Source organism: Hippichthys cyanospilos, chromosome 7, assembly GCF_059441005.1.
Source record: "Hippichthys cyanospilos isolate Australia breed blue-spotted pipefish chromosome 7, RoL_Hcya_1.0, whole genome shotgun sequence".
Classification (NCBI taxonomy): domain Eukaryota; kingdom Metazoa; phylum Chordata; class Actinopteri; order Syngnathiformes; family Syngnathidae; genus Hippichthys; species Hippichthys cyanospilos.
Window position 1 is genome coordinate 9870747 of NC_142375.1, and position 20535 is coordinate 9891281.

The window sequence follows — 20535 nt, forward strand, 5'->3', positions numbered from 1 at the left end:
GGTTGGTTTGTTGGTCCATTGGCAGAACGAGCGTCTGTCGGCAACTGATCGAGTGACAGTCCGTGTCTGTCAGTCAATGCTGACAGAATGCCCAAAATAATAGTAGTTGTAATAGTAATAGTAGTTGTTGTTGTCGTTACTGTACGATCACTGAACTGAGTAAAAACTTCTAATTTGTAAAAACAATAAACATATTTAAATAAACAATACACTGATGTAAAAATGGATTGAATGAATGATTGATTCAAACTATTCTCTTTCTCTCTCACTCTATGTGTGCGTGCGTGTGTGTGTGTGTGCGTGCGTGTGCGAAGAACTACTATATTAACTGGCCAGCATACATGCTTGGAAAAGAACAAAGGAGGCTTTGTGCCTGTACATGCGCACAGCCTGAGATGAACTTTCAGCACTATTCTGTCCTCACATGCTCTTTCACTCTGTCTATGTTATGTAACATAGTTCAGAACATTCAGTGGCTTTACTTGATATTTATTACATTACGTAACGTGTGGCAAAGATTCCCTTGTAACTTCTTTTCAGTATAGGGCATTTGGCGGCTGATGATAATAATAATCATCATCATCATAACGATAATAACTCCCCGTGGAGACATTGAAAGAGGAGAAGGGCGAGGAGAAGAGGCAGGCATAGCAAGGATTTGGAGGAGCAGAGACACACATGCAGATGTCCTAATGAGCATCCACAAGCATTCTCCTTCTCCACCAATGATTCATTTGTGAGTAAACAACTGACCATCGGTACTTTTAACACACGAGATGCTAGTTTACCCATTCGCTGAGCTTGGGAGGGACAGTTGCATTGCCATAACCACATTGATTTTGGATTGGATAAAAAAGTGAAGAAAATACAGAGGATATTCATTCGAGCAATATATAAAATGCATATTAACTCAATCGCTGTCATTGACAAAAAAAAAAAAAAAACACAACAACAACAACATCCAAACTGTGCAGAAAATACGTTAATTTATTGAAATACGTACTGGGAAAACTGAATAGTTGAACTTAACATCATCGACAATGAGTAAATTGATTGCTGAAGGGGGCCACTATTTGTCAATGCTGTGGAAGAACACACAGGTTCATGGACCTCCGAATTAGATAAATGACAAAAATGCCATTTTAAGTATACATACAAGTATACAAGTATACATAAAATACAGGTTTATATCATAATTTATGCATGTATAAAAAGTTGTATTATCTCATCTCAAAAACAAAGGGTTTGAAGCAAACAAATAAACAACATACTGAGATTTTTGAAATTTGAATATTGTTGAGGTGCCTATGTTTGTCTTGCATATCATTCCGAATGAGCAAAATTCACATTGCACACTGGGCACTATAGGACCCGTTGCAGCTGTGATATTACCCTGTATTCAAGCGACCCACGCATGCTTGCGGTTCAGCATGCGTGGGAGAAAATTTCAAGTTATAGAAACAAATGTATAAAAAAAAAAAAAAAAATACTTTCAGATCATCCAGCAGCACTTAATAACAGAATAGGTCCAAATCGCTTCCCAAATTCACAGTTAAAAAAATATGATTTGAATCCTCCAGGATTAAATGTCTCCCACACCATGAGCTTTTGTTTTACCCACTAGATAGCGCCACCGCTGCACACATTTAGTTGGGCGCGGGAGTGCCAGAGAACCAGAGGAACCACTACTGGCTGCGATTGATGCGACAGGTCCCATGGAATGCATTTGTGCAGTGATCACAGCGCCTCCCTCCGGCATTTGGTTCTAGGCCTCCTCCACTTTGCCCTCAAACAAAGAGAATCTTTATGAATCCGTTTAGTCACTGGGACCATGTCAACTGTGCAGGGTAGAAGCGTCATTTTATTCCGAGTAAGAGAAAAGATGGTTATATTGCGACAAGCGCAAGAAGTTACCTGAATAAACGCTTTGACTTGCAGCCTTTGTAGCGCTCACTAGACAAACTTGACAAAAACACCTCCAAACTAGTGTGACATAAAGAGATAACGCATGAGACAGGCAACAATGCAAATAAATCTGGGGTTTAATCACCTCAATTTTTTATACTTATTCAAACAAAGATATGAAAACATTTGGACAGCATTTCTGAACCTTGCTTAGCACGGGATCTGTTTTGGCTGCTAATTTGCTATGGAGTACAGCAGAATGCCTGGCTTCCGAATGCTCTGCAGAAAAGTATAGTACAAACCTCATCTCACCAAATAATATACGAAGATGAACGTCTTGCTGTGCTTTTATTTTGAAGTTATTCCTGGCAACCGCAACATCTTAAGCGCTGCATATCGGCTGATGAGAGTAGTCAGATTACTTTTAAAAGGCAGTTCAATCGATTGTATTGCTTTTCTTTTTTTTTTTTTTTAAATAAATTAGGCTGACTCAAGAAGTGTTGTGTCGATTTGGGTCTGAGGTCACTTCAACTCATTCATAATGAAGTGAAAACGTGTCATTGGGTCTTATGCGTTTACATTTGTTCTTCACCTGCTCAAGAAAAAGAAAAAACTTTGGAAAACTGAAAGTTATATTAGGAACACTTTTATAATACATATAAATTGTCCAAAGTTGTGAATGGCTGTTTATCTGTAAAGGACAAGCAGTTTAGAAAGTGTATGGATGGACAACTTGGAAAAATAACAAAAAAAGCATAGCTTTTTAGGCTCTTGTCTTGACAAAACACAGAGGTCGGATGTGAGTACAATGTATCACCAATCTTATCATATTATTTCAGCGGATCTGTCAGTGGAAAAGTTCTTCTTCCACTGTTAAAAGTACAATACACAGTTTTGGAATAACCTTGCTGGTGCGACTGAAATTGAAGTAGAGGAGAGCGATGGTGCATAGACAGGGAGAGGAGCAAGAGGCTGCATGAGTCATCCATCACGTCAGACACAGAAAAGCTATTTTTAACTTTGAAACCACTTTGGTGGAGACTGATTGGCCAATGTGTGGGAGGAGAGGATGAAGGCCCAGAATAGTCAAAATTAGCAACTTCAGTAAGTACGAATCTAATATCAGAAAGATCTCATAGATTTGAGAGACATAACTAATCAATCAGCGGACACTTGTCTCCCATTTAAATCACAATCTCTATTTCTTATCAATACGATTCATTGTTAGGGAAAAAAATTGAATTCAGGTTCATTATATTATACTTCATAACCAAGACCTGTCTCTACTGAACAAAACAAAGTAAATATCCTATAGGGCATTTGAAACCTGCTCATATTTCCTCTGTAAGTCTATCCTTGCAACCTTATGGGACTATTTTGAGGACAGCTGTATTCTGTCTATCCAAACCACATTTCAGAATGTTTTTCTTGGAAAGATCTTGAAAACGTTGAGCTCACTTTCATCAAACACACCACTCTCAGGTCGACAAACATCAAAACATTTCCTGCAGACACTCACCACACCAACATTTTGGAAAAAGGCTTCCCTTAAAAAATGGATATGTACAAAGTAGACCGAGTGCATGTTTGCTTTCAATTTCTCTTCTTCCTGTGAAAAAGTAAGCTTCATCTGCAAACTCATTTGAATGTATTTACATGTTTCAAATACAGTAGAGCGTATTCAAATACTACCTGTGAATGAGCTTGAAAAAATGTTGAAATGTACTTTTTGGGCTGGTTGCTAAAACTGCATTTTCTTTCCCATAATACAATCTCGAGTCATTGAACGCAACCGAAAATTGTTTTGTTTTGTTATTTACCCACAAACTATTCACCCTACATGACACTGTACTAAGGCATTCAAATGTTAAGTTAATAACATTGTTTCTGAATAGTTTTTTATGGTTTTACATTGTGTCCTGTGCATGACTTCAATTTGGTCTTTTTAACAATAATACCAAGTATGTTTGAATGTAAAGTATTTGCAAATACTGGACAAGCTTGTCATTCAAAAATGTTTACTCTGCATTGGGAGTTGCATATGGAAGCGTAAACTTGCCAATGAGGAGGAAACAATTTGGACAATGTGTACGTATATCTAAATATGTTTGAAAGTATTTGCTTATACGTTTGAACATTTTTGCAAATATGTTCGAATGTACTTGTGAAACATGTTCAAATTGATTTTCAAATGAGTCAGAAAATACTTGTAGACTAAGTGCTAAAATGACATTTGTTCCGATAATGCAATGGGGATTTGACAAGCGTACCTTCAAGAATAATGAAAAAAAATGTTATGCTTATAGCATTTTGCTTTAAAGTACATTACAAATGTAACAATAGCAAGGACAAACATGTTTGAGAAAAAATATAAATGTACATGTGTATACGAGTGAATAGATTTGTAAATATGTTTGAACACATTTGTATATATTTTCGAACGTTTGCAAATATGTTGGAAAGTATTTTCCAAATACTTTAAAATGCACTTGCACAAATGTCTGCAGATTCTTGTAGTGTAAATGCAAAAAAAAAAAAAAAAAAACAGCGTTAAGTGTCATAATGCTGTGGTGTCAAATGCTTTTTGCTGTGCAAACTCACTAGCATCATGGAAAAAAATACTACATTGTTAGCATTTAATTTACAAGTGCATTAGAAATGTATTTGCAAGTATGAGCAAATATATTTGACAATAGGTTCAAACATACCTTCAAATACATTCAAACGTCAATACAGCTGAACATACTGTACTTGTAAATTTGTTTGAATGAGTTTGACAGTCAAAACATTTTACTCCACAATGGCAGCGCCACACTCATAGTTCTATGCCTCCGTGTGGAAGTACATTAGCTTGTAGTGACTTTGTATAGAACACATTCTTAACAATGGTCGATCAACAAAGAAGCGGTCACGAGGCAAGCCCTGCATCAATGGCTCATCCTGATCGTGGGCAACCTTTAGCAACCTGGAGTTGCTATGGAGGGTGCAGAACAGCTGGCGCAGAAAAAAAAAATGGCTCATCACACATGAAACAAACATGACCCCTCCCTTTTCCCTTGAATAAAGATCGACAATATGCTTCACTTCCACTGTTGTTTGTCATGAAATAATTCACTAAGGTTCCCAATATGTTATCATTCATTCATGCAGCACACTCACATTTACACATACACACACACGTTTTTGCGCCCATAATGTACTTGTGAGGACATATATTGACATGATGCATTTCCTAGCTCCTAACCCTAACCTTAACCATCAAAAATGAGTGCCCGACCCTAACTGTTAACCTCACCTCAACCCTAACCAAATTCAAACCTACTGGATACTCCAAAAGCAAGTCTTGACCCGAAAAAGGAAGTCTGTTCAAGTGAGGACCAGCCTAAATGTCCTCAGTTCTCCAAAATGTCCTCACTATGTCCGTAGAAATGTCAAAACGGTTCTCGCAAGTATAGCTGTAAAAGGAATGCGCGTTCACACACACGCGCAAAGACACATTTTGTTCTGAAACGGCCCCCCACCCCACCCCACCCACCCACCGGAAGCCGAACAGGAAGCTGTTGGTTGCTAGGCAGGCAGCAATATCACCAAGGGTAGCCAAGGGAATGTCTTGTGAGTGTTGGGGGTTGGTGCTTTTCACAACATGCTACTGGTGGGGGGAGGAGTGAAACAAGTTCAAGGCCACTGTTCATAACCATGATCTAATGTGTACATGCTTGTGTAAGGGAGAGTGTGAAAGGGTTGTAAAGGAGAACGCAAGGTAAAGTGATGCTGATGTAACGGCTCCACCCGCAAAAAAAAAAAAAAAAAAATGGAGGTTGCGGTTAAAACATAAAGCATGTTAGGTTACATTAAAAAGGAACGTTACACCACATTTGAAGAAACTGCTTGAGGTCAATATATATATATATATATATATATATATATATATATATATATATATATATATATATATATATATATATATATATATATATATATATATATATATAGAAACCAATAATCTGCTCTACCACATTCAGTTAGATCATAGTTGTCAAACTCATTTTAGCTCAGGGGTCACATGGAGGAAAATCTATTCACAAGGCAGGGCAGATAAATCGTACTATAGATCTTAAAAACAGTTACTGTCAATCATGTATACGTAAATTATGTGTAGATGTTTGCTATATGTGCCAGTCTGGTCCCAATTCCTCATGTATAGCAGGGGTCAACTATAAATATATTGCTGAAGAGTCAATTAAAATCTTCCTTTCTGGTCCCCCATGTATCCAATATAGCATTTTCCATAAATGCAATGAACGGAAATGTTCTCTGATCTTTTTTGCATTTGTTCATTATATATATATTTTTTGTCGCAAACACATAAGATGAACTAATAATAAATGTACAAATACAACGAAATTCTAATGTCCAGAAAAAGAAATCAAGAAAAGGCGAGGAGTGCAGTCAAATGCGAAGAACGGAACAAAATAAAATGATGCTGTAGTGCCTCATTTTGGACAGTAGCAGCACCTGCGTAATGATATACGTACAAGACAGAAGTTGGAAAGTCCCGAAGAAGTCATGATGTCACATCAAATACAGAAGCGCTGCGCGCCAACTGCTGAGCTGTAAATTTAAAAATAAATACAAGACTGATTGCTTATAATACCACATGGACCAAAGCCAAATGTCTAGTAATGGCCCAGATGGTGAACCCGCCCATTGTGAATCTCTAAGGGTCGATTGAAGGATTTTACCTGCGCTGGAAGCAATACAATGAAGCTAAATGCTAATGCTAAAGTGAACGCTAGTAAAGTGTTCAACATTCTTTCCCTGAAGCGATCAGCAAGCTGTTTCGATAAACGGTGGTAACTGGTCAATTCCACTTGTACTTTGCAATGCTCATATGGCCATCTAGGAATTTTTGTGTAATGTTTGTTGTTAGAAAGAAGACTGCGGAGTAGGATTGAGAGAGTCAGTTATTATCGATCATGGGCGTGAGTTGCGGCTCACAGCAGCTCGGGACGACAAATTTGTTAACAGTTTTTTCTTCCTTTTCTTTCAATAAAAGAAGCGATCAGACAGAACCACAACTCAGTGAATCCTTTGACAAACGCGAGGGCATATTATTGGCAGCAGAGTAATGGGTTTGGTATTAATTTTTGTTAATGCTTTACAAAATTCTTACGGGACGGGTTAAACCTTCGTCCTAATTGAGATAATGGTCACACTGGAGACCCACCTATCCATTTTCTAGAGCCGCTTATCCTTAAACAGTGCCCAGACAGAACCCACGTGGGCTTGGGGAGAACACGCAAACTCCACACAGGAATACTGGAGCGAGGTGGATTTAAACTCGGGTCCCTGAACTGTGAGGCGAACGCGCTAACCACTACTCCACCGAGCCGCCCACACTGAAGACCTTGATCAGTATATTCTTACACTCTTTCCAATTTGTATCATTATAAAGGCTAGCACACGTGTTGAATGGCAATATTTTACGTGGTACCAAATAATATTAGCAATCAAATCAATGCAAGATTTGTAGTAGATAGTTACATAGTACACAAAATCACAGAAACGGCATAAAAATGAATCTCAGCAAAATATTTGCTATTTATTTTGATTTGTTCTTGCTTGTAATATGAATGTTGGGCAAGGTGTTGTATGTGTTCTTGTTTTTTATAAAACCCCAACTGTGGGTGGGATAATAAACAGTGACTTCGCAGCAGTGTGTGCTGCGTTCCCAAGGCTGGCCTAACAATCTCTGAGTTGTGAGATTATAGGTGTGCAAATATGCGCACATGTACTGTATATATTTAATTTTTTAGCGAGTCCTTGTGTTATCCTCGCCACACCGCCGAAAACGTTCTGGCTTCAGCCCTGAATTTACATGACTCATGTAAATTTTCAAAGGCATCTGTTTCATAACGCAATCTAACAAGACACCACCAAAGAAAAACATCACATAATGGCCAATAAATACACTTTCTTTCAAATTGTGCAACAAGGATCGTGGATTTCCTTTTTCTAAGTGGTAAAGTACTTGTTGCAAGGTGTCTATTGACATGCCAGATTGAGGTTTACTGTAAAAGTAAACATAAAATAATAAGGATTACACGAGTGTTTCAAATCCGCTAGCCTAATGCTAACTACAAAATGAATGGATAGGACTTACAAACAAGCAACGATATTACAGTAGTTGTAGCACTGTACGCAGTGGATACTCAAACACAAACAGTGCAACATCTGTACACAAGTAATGCAGATGTTTGAATGACTTTGTAGTACGTCAAGTGACACAGGACAATCATAAATGTTTACATTGGCAGATTCACACGTTTGTACAAAACTCATTTGAGTTCACTTCTGACTCCGGCCTCCCTGTGTAGAGATTGCCTGTTCTCCTTGTGCCTGTGTGAGTTATCTCCGGGCACTGTGTATAGTTTGCATGTTCTCGCTGTGTCTGTGAGTTATCTTCAGGTACTCTGAACTTGGGTGATTTCATGTGCATGTTTTTTCTCTGATATCAAACGTCTGGAAAAGAGAATTAAAAATATATTTTATTATCGACAAGTGGTAATAGTACAAAAATAGTCAATTCAATGGACTAACATGGAATGCGGCAACAAAGAATTTTATACAGCTTTAAAGACGCAGGGTGGAATATTTATAGTTGCCGGTAACTGCTGTTGCATAAATGCAGCACGCACACTATCGCGTCACAGAGAGAGACCACTGCTACTTTGGAAGCATGCGCAGAGAGTGAGTGAATACAAATATAATTCGCCATCGGTTTCAGTGCTTCTGTGATAGGCTGCCAACCAGTCCAGGGTGTCCCCTGCCCTACTGCGAAGCCTGCTGTGATAGGCACCAGCAAGCCAGCGACTCTTGTGAGGATAAGTGGCTCTAGAAATTAGTGGCTATATAATAGCGCGAAACTTGCAAAACACCATTTAGTTACCTCGAGCTTTCGCCGACAAAGAAAATGAAAACACAACTCACTTTAACAACTGCAGATCGCAATCACGCAAAGCAAATCGCAGAAAACGTAACGATGCTGAGTTGGTTAAAAAAAATACATGCAATCAAGTCATGTAAATGGCACCTACTCAGCCAGGCCCTCTACAACGCTAAAGTTTGGCTTCAAAGTAGTTCTTTATATGTCTTATATTTTTAAATTCTTTAATTTGTTAGAATGCAACGCTATCACTGCTTACTAAAAACGTAATAAAAACGATTTGTTTTTTTCATGCCCGTTACTATATTTTGACACAAGAGTGTACATCATGCATCAACTTTTGATGTCGATGAACTTGATGAGGAGTTTATATAAAACACGCACGCAGTATGTGCCAATACTGTCCCCTCGGGCCACACGTAGTGGCTCACATGGCGCGTGTGCTCGCGTTCCCGTCCGTGTTGTAAAGAGACTCCACGCTGGAAGATGGATGTGCTCCACGGCTGAAGGAGAGACAGAAACACGCGGCGGGTGGCGGCGGGTGCAGTGTATGTAACACGCATACTCTCGCGTGGAAACACAGAGGACACAAACGTGACGAGGCAGCCGAGGAGCTGTTACGCAACCACTGACCTACTAACACATATTTCTAGAAAGGCTGCTGCAACAAAGTGGAGCAAAGTATCCGCTAGCGCACAACACGGGGCGGCTCGAGCAAGAAGGCAGATACCCGGGACCCCAACGCGCAGACACGCCGAAAGGGAGCAACTTTTATTTTTTGCCAGCTTTTGACGAGAAAACGGGGGAAACGGGAGCGAGACTGCTTTTGTGTCGGGAAAGCCTGAAGGTTGTAATTCCCCTCCTCCACCATTCAAAGGTATGTTTTGACGGCGCGACCCTCTCTCTTATTTATTTTATTTTTTTACTGTTATCGGTTTCTATGGTTAATTTCGCGCCCGATGTTTCCACGTTGTAAGTGTAACTGTATGGAGACTTATTTGCGGGGCGTTTTTCGAGAAGAGGACACGCCGGTAATGGCCGGTTATTGTTCACATGGCGATCCAGCCGGCAACCCGGCCGTCACTTCGAGACGTTCCGTCGGACAAACAAAACGTTGGTTTCTTTTGTCGCGCTCGTTTGCGTCTGTGTGGCTCCCCCTTTTTGTTTTTGTGTTTTGCATTATTGGTTGGGACTAAAAATAAACTGCGAACGCGTGTCCCACATTGTGTGTGTTCAATGTCAAGGTGAGGTAATTTCCTCCCGATGGTGTTTTCCAGCGAGTCGACCGAGGCAGCTGCTTGCTTTTTTTGCGGCTAATAATGCTAATAACACACGCACTTGATCCCCGCACATGGCGCTTAGTTAGCACAATAAAGATCATTTAAATACTACCTTTTTTATCATAACTTCGATCGGAAATTCCAAAGACTTTTTTTCGGGAAGCGAAATGGTGTTCTCAGATAGAAATGCGTGTTCGCTTGTAAAGCACAATTTCTTAAACGTTAACGTTACTCCCTAAATGCCTAGTTTTGTTTCAAAATGCCAGTTAAGTAAGACTCAACAGTGTTGCTTATGGGAAGTCGGAATGGATGACATAACAAGTACGCAGCAGGGAGCTGCAAAATTCTCTCCTGGGACAAAAGGTCCTGTAATTGATTCCCGATTACAGCCCGTCTATTATTATTCCTTATGTGACATTGTGCGCAAATAATTGAACAAGTAGCACAAACGTGTTAATATACATGCGAGGCACTCAAAATGAGACTGAAAGCCACCGGGCTACGGAAGGATGACCCAACATGACATTGTCGTGACTTGACTGAAAATAAGAAACAAGTGAACATCCAGGATGTGATGCAATGCGTGGAAAAGGGCCTGTCTGGCAGGCAGGGTTCTGGTGAGCCCTTTCAGCCCGCCTGTTGCCAGCTGGTGTGTTTTCAGAGCGTCTGCATTGCTCTTTCCCAGTCTGCTTTTGAATGTAGGTCAGACCTGTATTTGGGTGACGGAACACACAAGGCTACTCAGACTTTGACGTTGACCTCTGTTTGATGCTGTACGGGCTCACTCATTTCTCATACAATCGATGTGTGATTAACAGAGCTGTAAGTAACTTTTAAAAACTTTCTGTGATCCCCAAGCGTAGTTCATTTTTTTCTCCCAGAGTCCTGCCCGGCCATACTGAATTGTATGCACGAACAAGACACAACGCTCAAACAATTGCTTTTTACGATGTTGTATGAGCATTTACGGACTACAACACTTTCTATTAGGATACATTGAATCCGATCAACTGCCGCAGAGGACCTAACTTGAATTTTTGTTTCACTGCTCCGTGGAACGCTTGCCTTTTCAGGTTTTATTTGAACATTTTAGTGACTTCCAACATGCCACAAATCAGCACACGCAGGAGTGCTTGAGTGCAGTTGTTCTCAAATGGGGTGGGCACTTCAGGGGCTAAGTAATTTTAACAAAGTTCCTGCAGGTATCAGCAAATGTAATGCACTTTTAATGCCGTGACAGAAACAATACCTTTTTCTTTTCGAATTGATAACAAATTAATCGGGGCATAAAGCATCTTCTTGTCAAATTGTTTCATAGCGACTCCTTTGCAAAACCTTTTGTGCATTCATTTTAAGTTTTATACGAAAGGACTTTCATTGGTGACATAAATTTCAGCAGATGCGCCAGAAATAAAACCGATGTTACTCTAGCTTCCTGAGCCGCTTAATAAAATTCCATTACAAATGTAGTTTAAAATATTCATAAATCACACATATATGGCACAGGTGTTAGTCCTTTTGACCTACCCCTAAAAATATTTGCGCTGGTTAGGGTGTACTCTGCCGAAAAATAAAAATTCACAGGGGGTACTTAATTGAAAGGAGGTTGAGCGACTGCTTTGGTGCACGCGTAATGGCCGCAGTTAGTCTCTTGTTTCCATGTCCTCCTCTGAATCCAGACACAAAGCAGCGGGGCAAAATGGACGCTCCACGTGTGTGGTTGGAGCTCTTAAAAAGTTGGAGGAGGGGAGCAGGGATGCCTCGCTGTTGACACACACTCACCCCACTGGGGGGTCAAAGGTGGAGCATTCCTCTCCCAAGTAAAATGTTCCTGGAAACCGCTTCAGAGTTTACCGAGCCCAGAACCGGAAAGACAGCATCTTGTCTGTACCAGGGCTTTACAGTACGTAATAATGAAAACCGCTGCCAACCTTTCGCATTGAAGGAAGTAGCAGCGGAATTTGAAGTCGGTAAACTGTATGTGGCGTAATGTGCACATTACACAAGGCGGACTCGGAGCTGGGGGGGGGGGGGGGGGGGGGGGGGCAGAGCAGCCCCTCCCCATGCAGTCCAGAGAGAGGCTGTTATGCGTGAGTTTGGCTGCGGAGATGGGTGTGTGCTCTGACGTCAATGCCATCTCCAGCTATAATTTTTCATCTGCCTCCGCTCATTGTTCTGTGCCGCTTTGCCGGCCATCTCTAGCGCATACGGGGATTGACGTTACATTCGAATCCATTCGTCATCTGGATATCGCGCTATTGACGTATTCACGTTTGTCTTTTAATATCGTCCTGCTGAATTCTTCTTGTCATCCATCCCTCTCCCCCTTCTTTCTTTTGGACTATTTATAGTGTGCACTCTAATACTCGTTCCTTCTCCCGCCCTCCCTCTGTTGCAGTCCTACTGACCTATTTTATGGCGTACTGTCAAAGACGGGAGGAGTGTTTACCGCTTAGCGTTGTTTCTAGGTCAGTGGGACAGCGCAGACGTATGCAAGCTTCCTTCCCACCCGCCTTTGTTCCCTTCCCTCCCTCTGCGGTCTTTATGAAAATAATTCGTAGTGGAGAGGAGGGGTTGACCCCTAAAAATTTCCACATCTGTTATGACCAAATCCCTCTCTTCTGTGTCGCAATACTCAAGTTCATTTAAGAAAAAAGATCGAGGGGGGAAAAAAACGAGAGGCCGATTTAAGGCAGCAGTACTGGTTTGGTAGTATGCCCCGAGTTACAAAGAAAACAGGTGTGAATAAATGTGCTGCTTACGTGCTCATTACACAAGGTGGTTCAGGGTTATACTTTCTTTTTTTTTTTTCGCTCACTGTTAGATGATGTAACAAATTAATTGTGTTCTGGTGTAAGTAGCGTAATGCAGTAACCAGATGCTCACAGGTGTCGAGCACAATTTTTGTGTGTAATTCTGTATTGACTGACGACCTCTATTTGAAAGAAATGTATAATCTGTCATTTATAAAGGGGACACATTTAATATGTCATCTTTAGACATGGGGGTGATACTTGAATGTGATTACTTTAGTTTGATATTGAAATAACAATAAGGAAACATGATCATTCGTTCATTTTTAAAACTAAGTATTTCTTCAACAACTACAACTCAACTACCATCATATATATCCGCATGCTATCCAATCCTGCACGTTGAGCACTTCCTCCTTAAACGCTTGAATTTGTATCAAAGTCAAATAACGGCAAAAAAAAAAAAAAATGCTGTCTGTTCCTTCTGTGCACACATTGGACTCTTTGGAATTTGAACTAGGCTGGCAGTAAATGAGATAGTGTATCTAATTTTTCATAGATTAAGAATATTTTCTTTTGACCATTGTTACATTACTTTACTATGTAGGTTACTACAGTGTTTGAGTATGAATTTTCATTATAAGAAGGATTATCTCTCCCAGAAGTTGATTCCAAATTTTCCATAGCATGAGCTTGAGGAAAAATAAACAAGTATGTCTTGTACAATTAATTTAAATAAATAATGTGTGCAGTTGTTTTGTTGTACAGTATATTTAGTTTTGCCGTTAACTCAACTGCCCTAGCAATGCACAGATTTAAGTGTGTGTGGAAGGGCAGAATACCATCACATACGCGCAAGAAACATAGTGTTCAATGTATTTCTTCAATGCCAGGACATTGCGAACTTACATTTGATCACGTTTCTTTGATTAATAAAATGATCGTAAGATCAAAAACCGCCAAAATTTAAATTTTGATTAAGTGTATTTCCCAACCCTAAATCAAAAGTCATGTAATGCAAGAGCCGAGGCAGCATCAGGTTAGTTTTAATTGTCTAAAGAAAGCAATGGCAACCTCTCTGAGAAGTTATGGAAATTCTTTTTTTTTTTTTTTTTCAACTTCAAATGTACAAATGTTTGCTTCATTAATTCGTTAGCTTTGCACATGCAATGCAGTCACTCCAGTCTTAAGAGCTGTAAAAATATTCAATCCTGTTTTTACCCTCCCTATATTGGAGTATGCCACTCAGTTTGAGGTGCTGTGATTAATTGGGCCACAACATTAAATCCATTAAAACCATTGGAAATATAAGTCCAATATATACCATACGGTGCACATGCAACCAGATACCCGCAGTCGACTTGTTACCTGCTTTTTCTTTAGTCAGTGTGAATCTTGTGGAAGCGCTACATGTTGGAAATGTCGGGCTTTCTTTTGAACAACCATATTGAACCAGAACAAGGAAGCTCAGTAGCTTATCACCTCGTGTCAATCGGGAAATAAAACAATTGCCGCTTTGATTGCAATGTGAAAAGTTGATAACATTACACATAGTTGTCATTTAATTGCATGTCAGGCAGTATGTGTTAAAACCAGAAAAACAAGAATGACATAAAGCTTGGGAATTATGTTCTTTGGTTCATTGTTGCCAGCTTTCTTGTAAGTGTTTAGAAAATATAGACTGCTACGCTACACTGACTCCTCTTGAGGGTGTGCAAGTTGCTTGGACTAAAATGTTGATTACTTTGTTCCCTCATCACTTTGCGCTTCACTTTTTGCAGCCTCGGTGCCCCCCCCCCCCCCCCCCCCCCCCAAAAAAAAAAAAAGTAGCAATGCACGATGCACTGCAACGCTCCCACGCTCAGTCCTAACACGGAGTCTGAAGCAGCCTAACAGCCCTAATACACAATCATGTTCAAATGAAGGCACTTTGGCTTAAAACTAAACCACTGCTCTTTTGGCACTATTTGGCCATTTTGGCAAGAACTCGACACAGCTCTCAGGTTGTGAGCTTGTGTCTGGCAAACATGCGGAACTTACATGTGGTGGAGGGGCGGGGCGTAGGCAGATTGAACTGAGTGACAACACAGACTGAGGTTGCAATGCATTGCGGGAATGGGAGGTGTAGCGGTAGCGCTGCGTGAAAGCTGAGTTGGTGAGAAGCGCTCTCTGTGCACGTTTGTGCCCAAAAAAAAGTTTGTTCAACCTTTATACTACGATTAGGAGATCACCGGGCACGGGAATGATACATAGGGAGGGTTTTACTAAACACATTTCATATACTTTATGTATGTATGGGGTGGGTTTTTCGTTCCCCGTTAACCACGAAAAACAAGGGGACACTATATATGCTGATTACAGAGACTGTTACAGCCAATCTTTTAGTCTGTCCTCACCCTAAATCACCCCCACAACCTGTCCCGTTACTCTCGACCTCTTCTTACCTAACGCTCTGTCTCTACCTCTCTCTCTACCTCTACATAGCAGCTGCTTCTAAAGCTGGATCCTCGGGGAGCCACAAGCAGACAGCCAGACCTCCATCTTCGGGACAACACCGCGACGAGACGCGAGGTGGCCTGACGGGCTCCACAGCTGTGCAAAACATTTGGAAAGACATCTGTAAATTCCAGTTTGCTTGCTGAGAGACTTCCGAGACTTGCGGTTTCGCTAAGAAAGCCAAACAAGTTGAAAACCAAGCTCAATTCTTTTTTTGAAGGCTTTTTGTTTCGAAAAGAAGTTCAATGTCTAAGGTGTTCATGGAGTTCCACCTGTTTTTAATCTTCTTAGCTAATTTGGACACTTGAACATTCTGATCAAGGAAACAATTGGCAACAGAAATCAATGAGGCTCTCTCTTAGATGTGCACAAATACCTCATTCAGAAGTCTTTGCCGATCCCGCAACATAGTGGTTGCATAAGAAACTTTGTGTTATACCTGTGCATCTTTCCCCACACGCTTGCTAGAGTTCCACTCTGGCCTGCTCTTGGAAAAAATGGAAAACCTGAATCTACACATTTCATCTACCAGCAACAAAAATGCCATGGAGGTGGATGGTTTTACTACCTATAGCGATCTGCCATCCCCTCTTCCCGAGGGTGGGGCACGAGCCACCCGCCAGGCCAAAGGTTCCAAGCCTACTGTGGCATCGCGCCGCAAGCGGGAGTTCATCTCCGACGAGAAAAAGGACGATTCGTATTGGGAAAAACGGAGGAAGAACAACGAAGCGGCAAAGCGCTCAAGGGAAAAACGGCGCCTGAATGACATGGTTCTGGAGAACCGGGTCATGGCCCTGAATGAAGAGAATGTTCGTCTAAAAACGGAACTGCTTCAGCTCAAGTTGCGCTTTGGACTCATCAGCACGGCGTCCTACATGGAGAAGAGCCAGCAGATAGCTAGCAGCACGGCTGCTGGTAACACAAGTAGCAACGGGAGCAGCACCAGTGGCACCCACAATAACGCCTACCTCTCAAGTAGCGGCTACTCCAGCGCATCCCAGGTGATGCCGAACTCAGATTCTTCTGAAACCGAACAGCCCAGTCGCGGCGAGCGCCACTCGGCGCTTCCCAAGTATTCTTCCAGGGGATCCGTGTCGGACTTGTCTGATGGCTCCTCGAGGGACAGCCCCGAGCCTTTGGGCTACTCGATAAAGAAGGAGCCCCCCAACATGGAGATGGCAAGACTGGAAAGCGCTGGCCTCTCTGGTGGGATAAGCAATGGATTGCCCAGTCGCGCTTACCATGGCATCCATCCTGCTTTGATGTCTCCTCACCAGCAGAGTACGCAATTGGCCGAAGCTGTCCTAGACTACCAGCAGCAGCAGGGCCACATGGAGGCCTCGGCTTCCGCTGCCCAAGCCACGTCTTCGCAGAGGAGTGTCATCCTGTATCGCTCGAGCAGCGGCTGTTACCCCATGGAGAGCCAGAGGCCGGATGAGCAGCAGAGTCGGGCGCAGCACGGCCAGCACTCCTCCAGTTCCAAGTTCTCCGAATGTTCTACGACCGTCGCCGAGGTCGCCGAAAAGCTGGAGAGGACGAAGACGATGGACTGCGAGCAGTACGAATACTCCGAGGAGCTGCGGGCACGGTACAACAGCCAACATCAGCGCGAGAGCCATCACGAACCTTACGGCTGCCGGGGTCAAGAGAACGGCCTCGAGCAAACCGAGAACCGCAACCCCTTTGCTCCCAATCTGATGCACAGCACCGAGGAGGGCATGTCGGCGTTCTCGCAGCACAATGGCTACCTCGACACCATGGACGAAGAACCTCCGGTTCTCACCTACGAGGGAGGCCCCAGAGCGGATGGCTTCTACCAAGAGAACTCCTCTGCTAAAGATACGTCGTCCAGCGACGGCGACCCCCGGAGCTCGGACAAGGAGGCTTCGACCGATGACGAATCCCCCTCCTCCTCGTCCTCGGATATCAGCGCCTACCACCAGAAAGCTTCGGCAGCCGTCGGGCCGCACGAAGAGTGTCAAGCCGAAGTCAAAGGAACCGCCCTGCCCCACAAGCTGCGCCTCAAGAACCGAGCGATGTCCGCCGGGGCGACAAAGGCGCAGATGGAGGTCGCCGTGGGGGTCTCCATGTCGCCATCTCCCACCCTGCCCCAGCACCCTTACCTGGCACTGCCTAGCAACTCCAACAGCAGCCACGTCAGCGGCGAGACCAGAGAGCTAGACAACGACGTGGAGTTCACCGAGGAGGTGGTGCCCCGGCCGGACGAGAGATTGGAATCCCAAGAGGAATCTGGTAGTGGTTAGAGGAGCTTTTAAGAACAATTGGAAGATGCCCTAGTTTCTGACTCGGCGGCAACTGCAGCTGCATTCAAGTTGTCAGCAAAAAATGAGGCCTCCCTCGCTCAGAAATGATCGCCATCCACTTTTGCTGTCACCTGTTTCCCTTTATTCTCTCCTACCTCCCACATGGCCCTCCGGTTTAAAGAACACATCATTCATTGAGGGAGGGAACAGAATGAAATTGTTTCAGTCTGTGATACTTCTGGCCAGCGCACACATTTATTGCGGCATTACAAGGATATTTCTTTGACCAAAGAATATTTGTTTTTCTTTAATGTCACATTTTGTTGGTACAGTAACTGTGTATATCGATCCTGTTTGATAAGTCGACCCTTTGCCTGCGCGCACGTCCCGTTCACTTCGAGCACTTCGATTGTAAAATCTTGTGACATACATTTGCATATATGAGGTATATATTTTAAAAAGAAAATGTGGCGAAAATGGAAAAAAAATAACCTGTTGGATGCATTAAACAACTTATAAAGTTTATAGGACTCAAAATCTTGATTTAAAAAAAAAAAAAAAAAAAAAGTCACACTTTTAGAAGAATATATCAACTTTGGTCCCTGTTTTACGTAATTTGATTGCTACAACACCAAGAACAGCCCAAACAGTTGAGTCCAGTTGTCACACGAGTCAAGCTATGGAGTTGTACAATGCTAACAAGCACAAGGCCGGCCTTTCTGGCCACATGACAGAATGGATACAGCTTTATGTTGCAGGTGTGTAATAAATTGATAACTCCCATCACAAACCAGCAAAGCTGCTGTTTTTCTCATAAGGTGCCTCTGTTGTTGTGCCGTCTCTACTTGTCCCCACATTGGCTGATGATTTATCCAGCTCACTGTGCACGGAGCTTAAACAGCCGCACTACTTCAAAATCATACAATCTTTCACGGCTTCCCTTTTAGGTGCCTGCCTTCGGCCACTATGTATAAATGTAAAGTTGTCTTGATCACTTGTATACTGCGGTCACTATTTTTATTAATATTGTTATTTTCTATTATTGGGTTAATATTTTGCCTATTACATGTAATTTTATTGTCCTTTTCTTGTGTCATTTTGCTCAATGCTCTTCCCGGTTGTGCTGTGTATTTGCTCATGCTACCCCACGCAATGGTTTGTACTCTGTGTTACTGTATAACCTGTATCGTTCGCCTCAACATTTTGCAGAAATGAGACCCCCCCCCCCCAAAAGAGAAACTTGTGACCATGTATGGCTACATGTCACGTGGATAATGGTTGAAAAGAAAACTGTGCTTTATTTTGATTGTAAAAGTTGAAAATGGGGAAGAATAAAAGGCTGTTGAAACGTCATCTGTCTCGCTTTTTGAGGTTACTTTCTACAGTAGAAAAAAGCTGGAGCGTACAGTGTATGTAGTGACTTCCACGAGCTCAAGACAAGGGGCATGTTTGGTAATCATGTACTCGGACTAATTATTTTAATTGCTGCGTCAAGGGACAATATTATTACTTAAGCATTACTATGATTTTCCTTTTTTCGTTATGGCGCATGATTCTGAGGCAAGCTGCATGCTTTCCATTAATACATGACTATAATGTTGACAATGTTTTTTTTACGTCACAAAAAGCTTTAAAGAATGTGTAGGGTTCTTATTATTGTAAAGACCTGAAGAAAAATTGCCACAGCTCTATACTAACATTATTTATACTATACAATTTTCCCTGTATTGCACCATTGACTATGGCAGCACCTGAAAAGTGCCAGTGAACCAAGATAGTCATTTGAATATCACTTGTTGGCAACTGGCAAAGTGACTGCACCAAGTCAGGTGAATCAACGTATCACTCCAATGACACTTTATAATACACAATATAGATAAGTCCGTATGGACAGCTGATAGAATTCATACAATGGCAAAACTCTGTTCACTAAAGGAAAATAAGTGGCCATCATTAATTTAAGAAATGGAATAAGTGTGTTTAAACTTTTGGCCTGTATATAAAGTATATGCATATCGACTTGAATTTGTCAAAGAGCTTTACTAGAGCTCGTTTTAGCTATGAACACAGTCGCAGCTGGGTGCTTTGCAATTATATGCTAGGCCGGACTCCTAGCTCCTTACAAATAATGTATCTCACTAAACCTTTATCATGCTTAATGGCCGTGAAGTTATTGCCACACCGCCCTGCTAAGCTGAGTTACACAAGTGTTGTGAAGATCATGCAATGCCTACTGTTATGTGGCTTTGATGGATTAGTAAGTTGTTGCCGTGACCCAGGTGTCACTGACATGTCACAAATGAACCAGTGCAAAAATGCGAGGCAAACCCTTCAAGAGGTGTTGCAGTACTGAGCAAACACCCTTGTTGCTCTTGAACTACTTTTCAAAATGCATACATTCACAACACATACTGTTTGACTTTCTCCTGCGCGGTAATGGCTGCGTCCGAGAAGCAGAACTGGATCAACTTTTATTCCGCAATTTGACTTTCTGCAACAAAACAGCAGCGCATTACCTCACGCACAGCTTCATCATGCTTGTTTGCACTCTACTTTTTCCAGCCCACCTTGGTGCTGCAAATTGTGCAGTAGTGGTTGGAAACAAAAAAACAAAACAAAAAAGAGGGCCATGAGAGCAGAAGTAGGTCAGTGCGAAGGGATAGGAAAGGATGGAGCGGGGAGAGAGGGCTTACATCATTTCCCTCTACAGTGTACATTCGGGCAAACTATTCAGAAGCGAGCCCTGTTGATATTGCTTGAGGGAGCAGGTTAGCCGAACAAAGCCTTGGACACGCCGGGATTTTGCGGCATACTTTTTGGGAACGGAATGTTACCTAAATGTTCCGTAGAAATATTTGAACAGACACTGACCCAGGATAAACTGCAGCGTT

At 42.0% G+C, this 20535-nt stretch overlaps 2 protein-coding genes across 4 annotated transcripts in view; one reads left to right on the plus strand and one right to left on the minus strand.

Moving 5' to 3' along the window:
- Positions 1–20535, minus strand: part of c7h22orf23 (chromosome 7 C22orf23 homolog) — a 39890-nt gene that overhangs the window by 12677 nt on the left and 6678 nt on the right. The gene's annotated exons all lie outside the window — the stretch shown is intronic.
- Positions 9323–18997, plus strand: nfil3-5 (nuclear factor, interleukin 3 regulated, member 5). Its single transcript, XM_088420062.1, has 2 exons — positions 9323–9728; positions 15369–18997. The coding sequence occupies exon 2, from the start codon at positions 15878–15880 to the stop codon at positions 17642–17644; it is 1767 nt and encodes a 588-aa protein (XP_088276188.1). The 5' UTR covers positions 9323–9728; positions 15369–15877; the 3' UTR covers positions 17645–18997.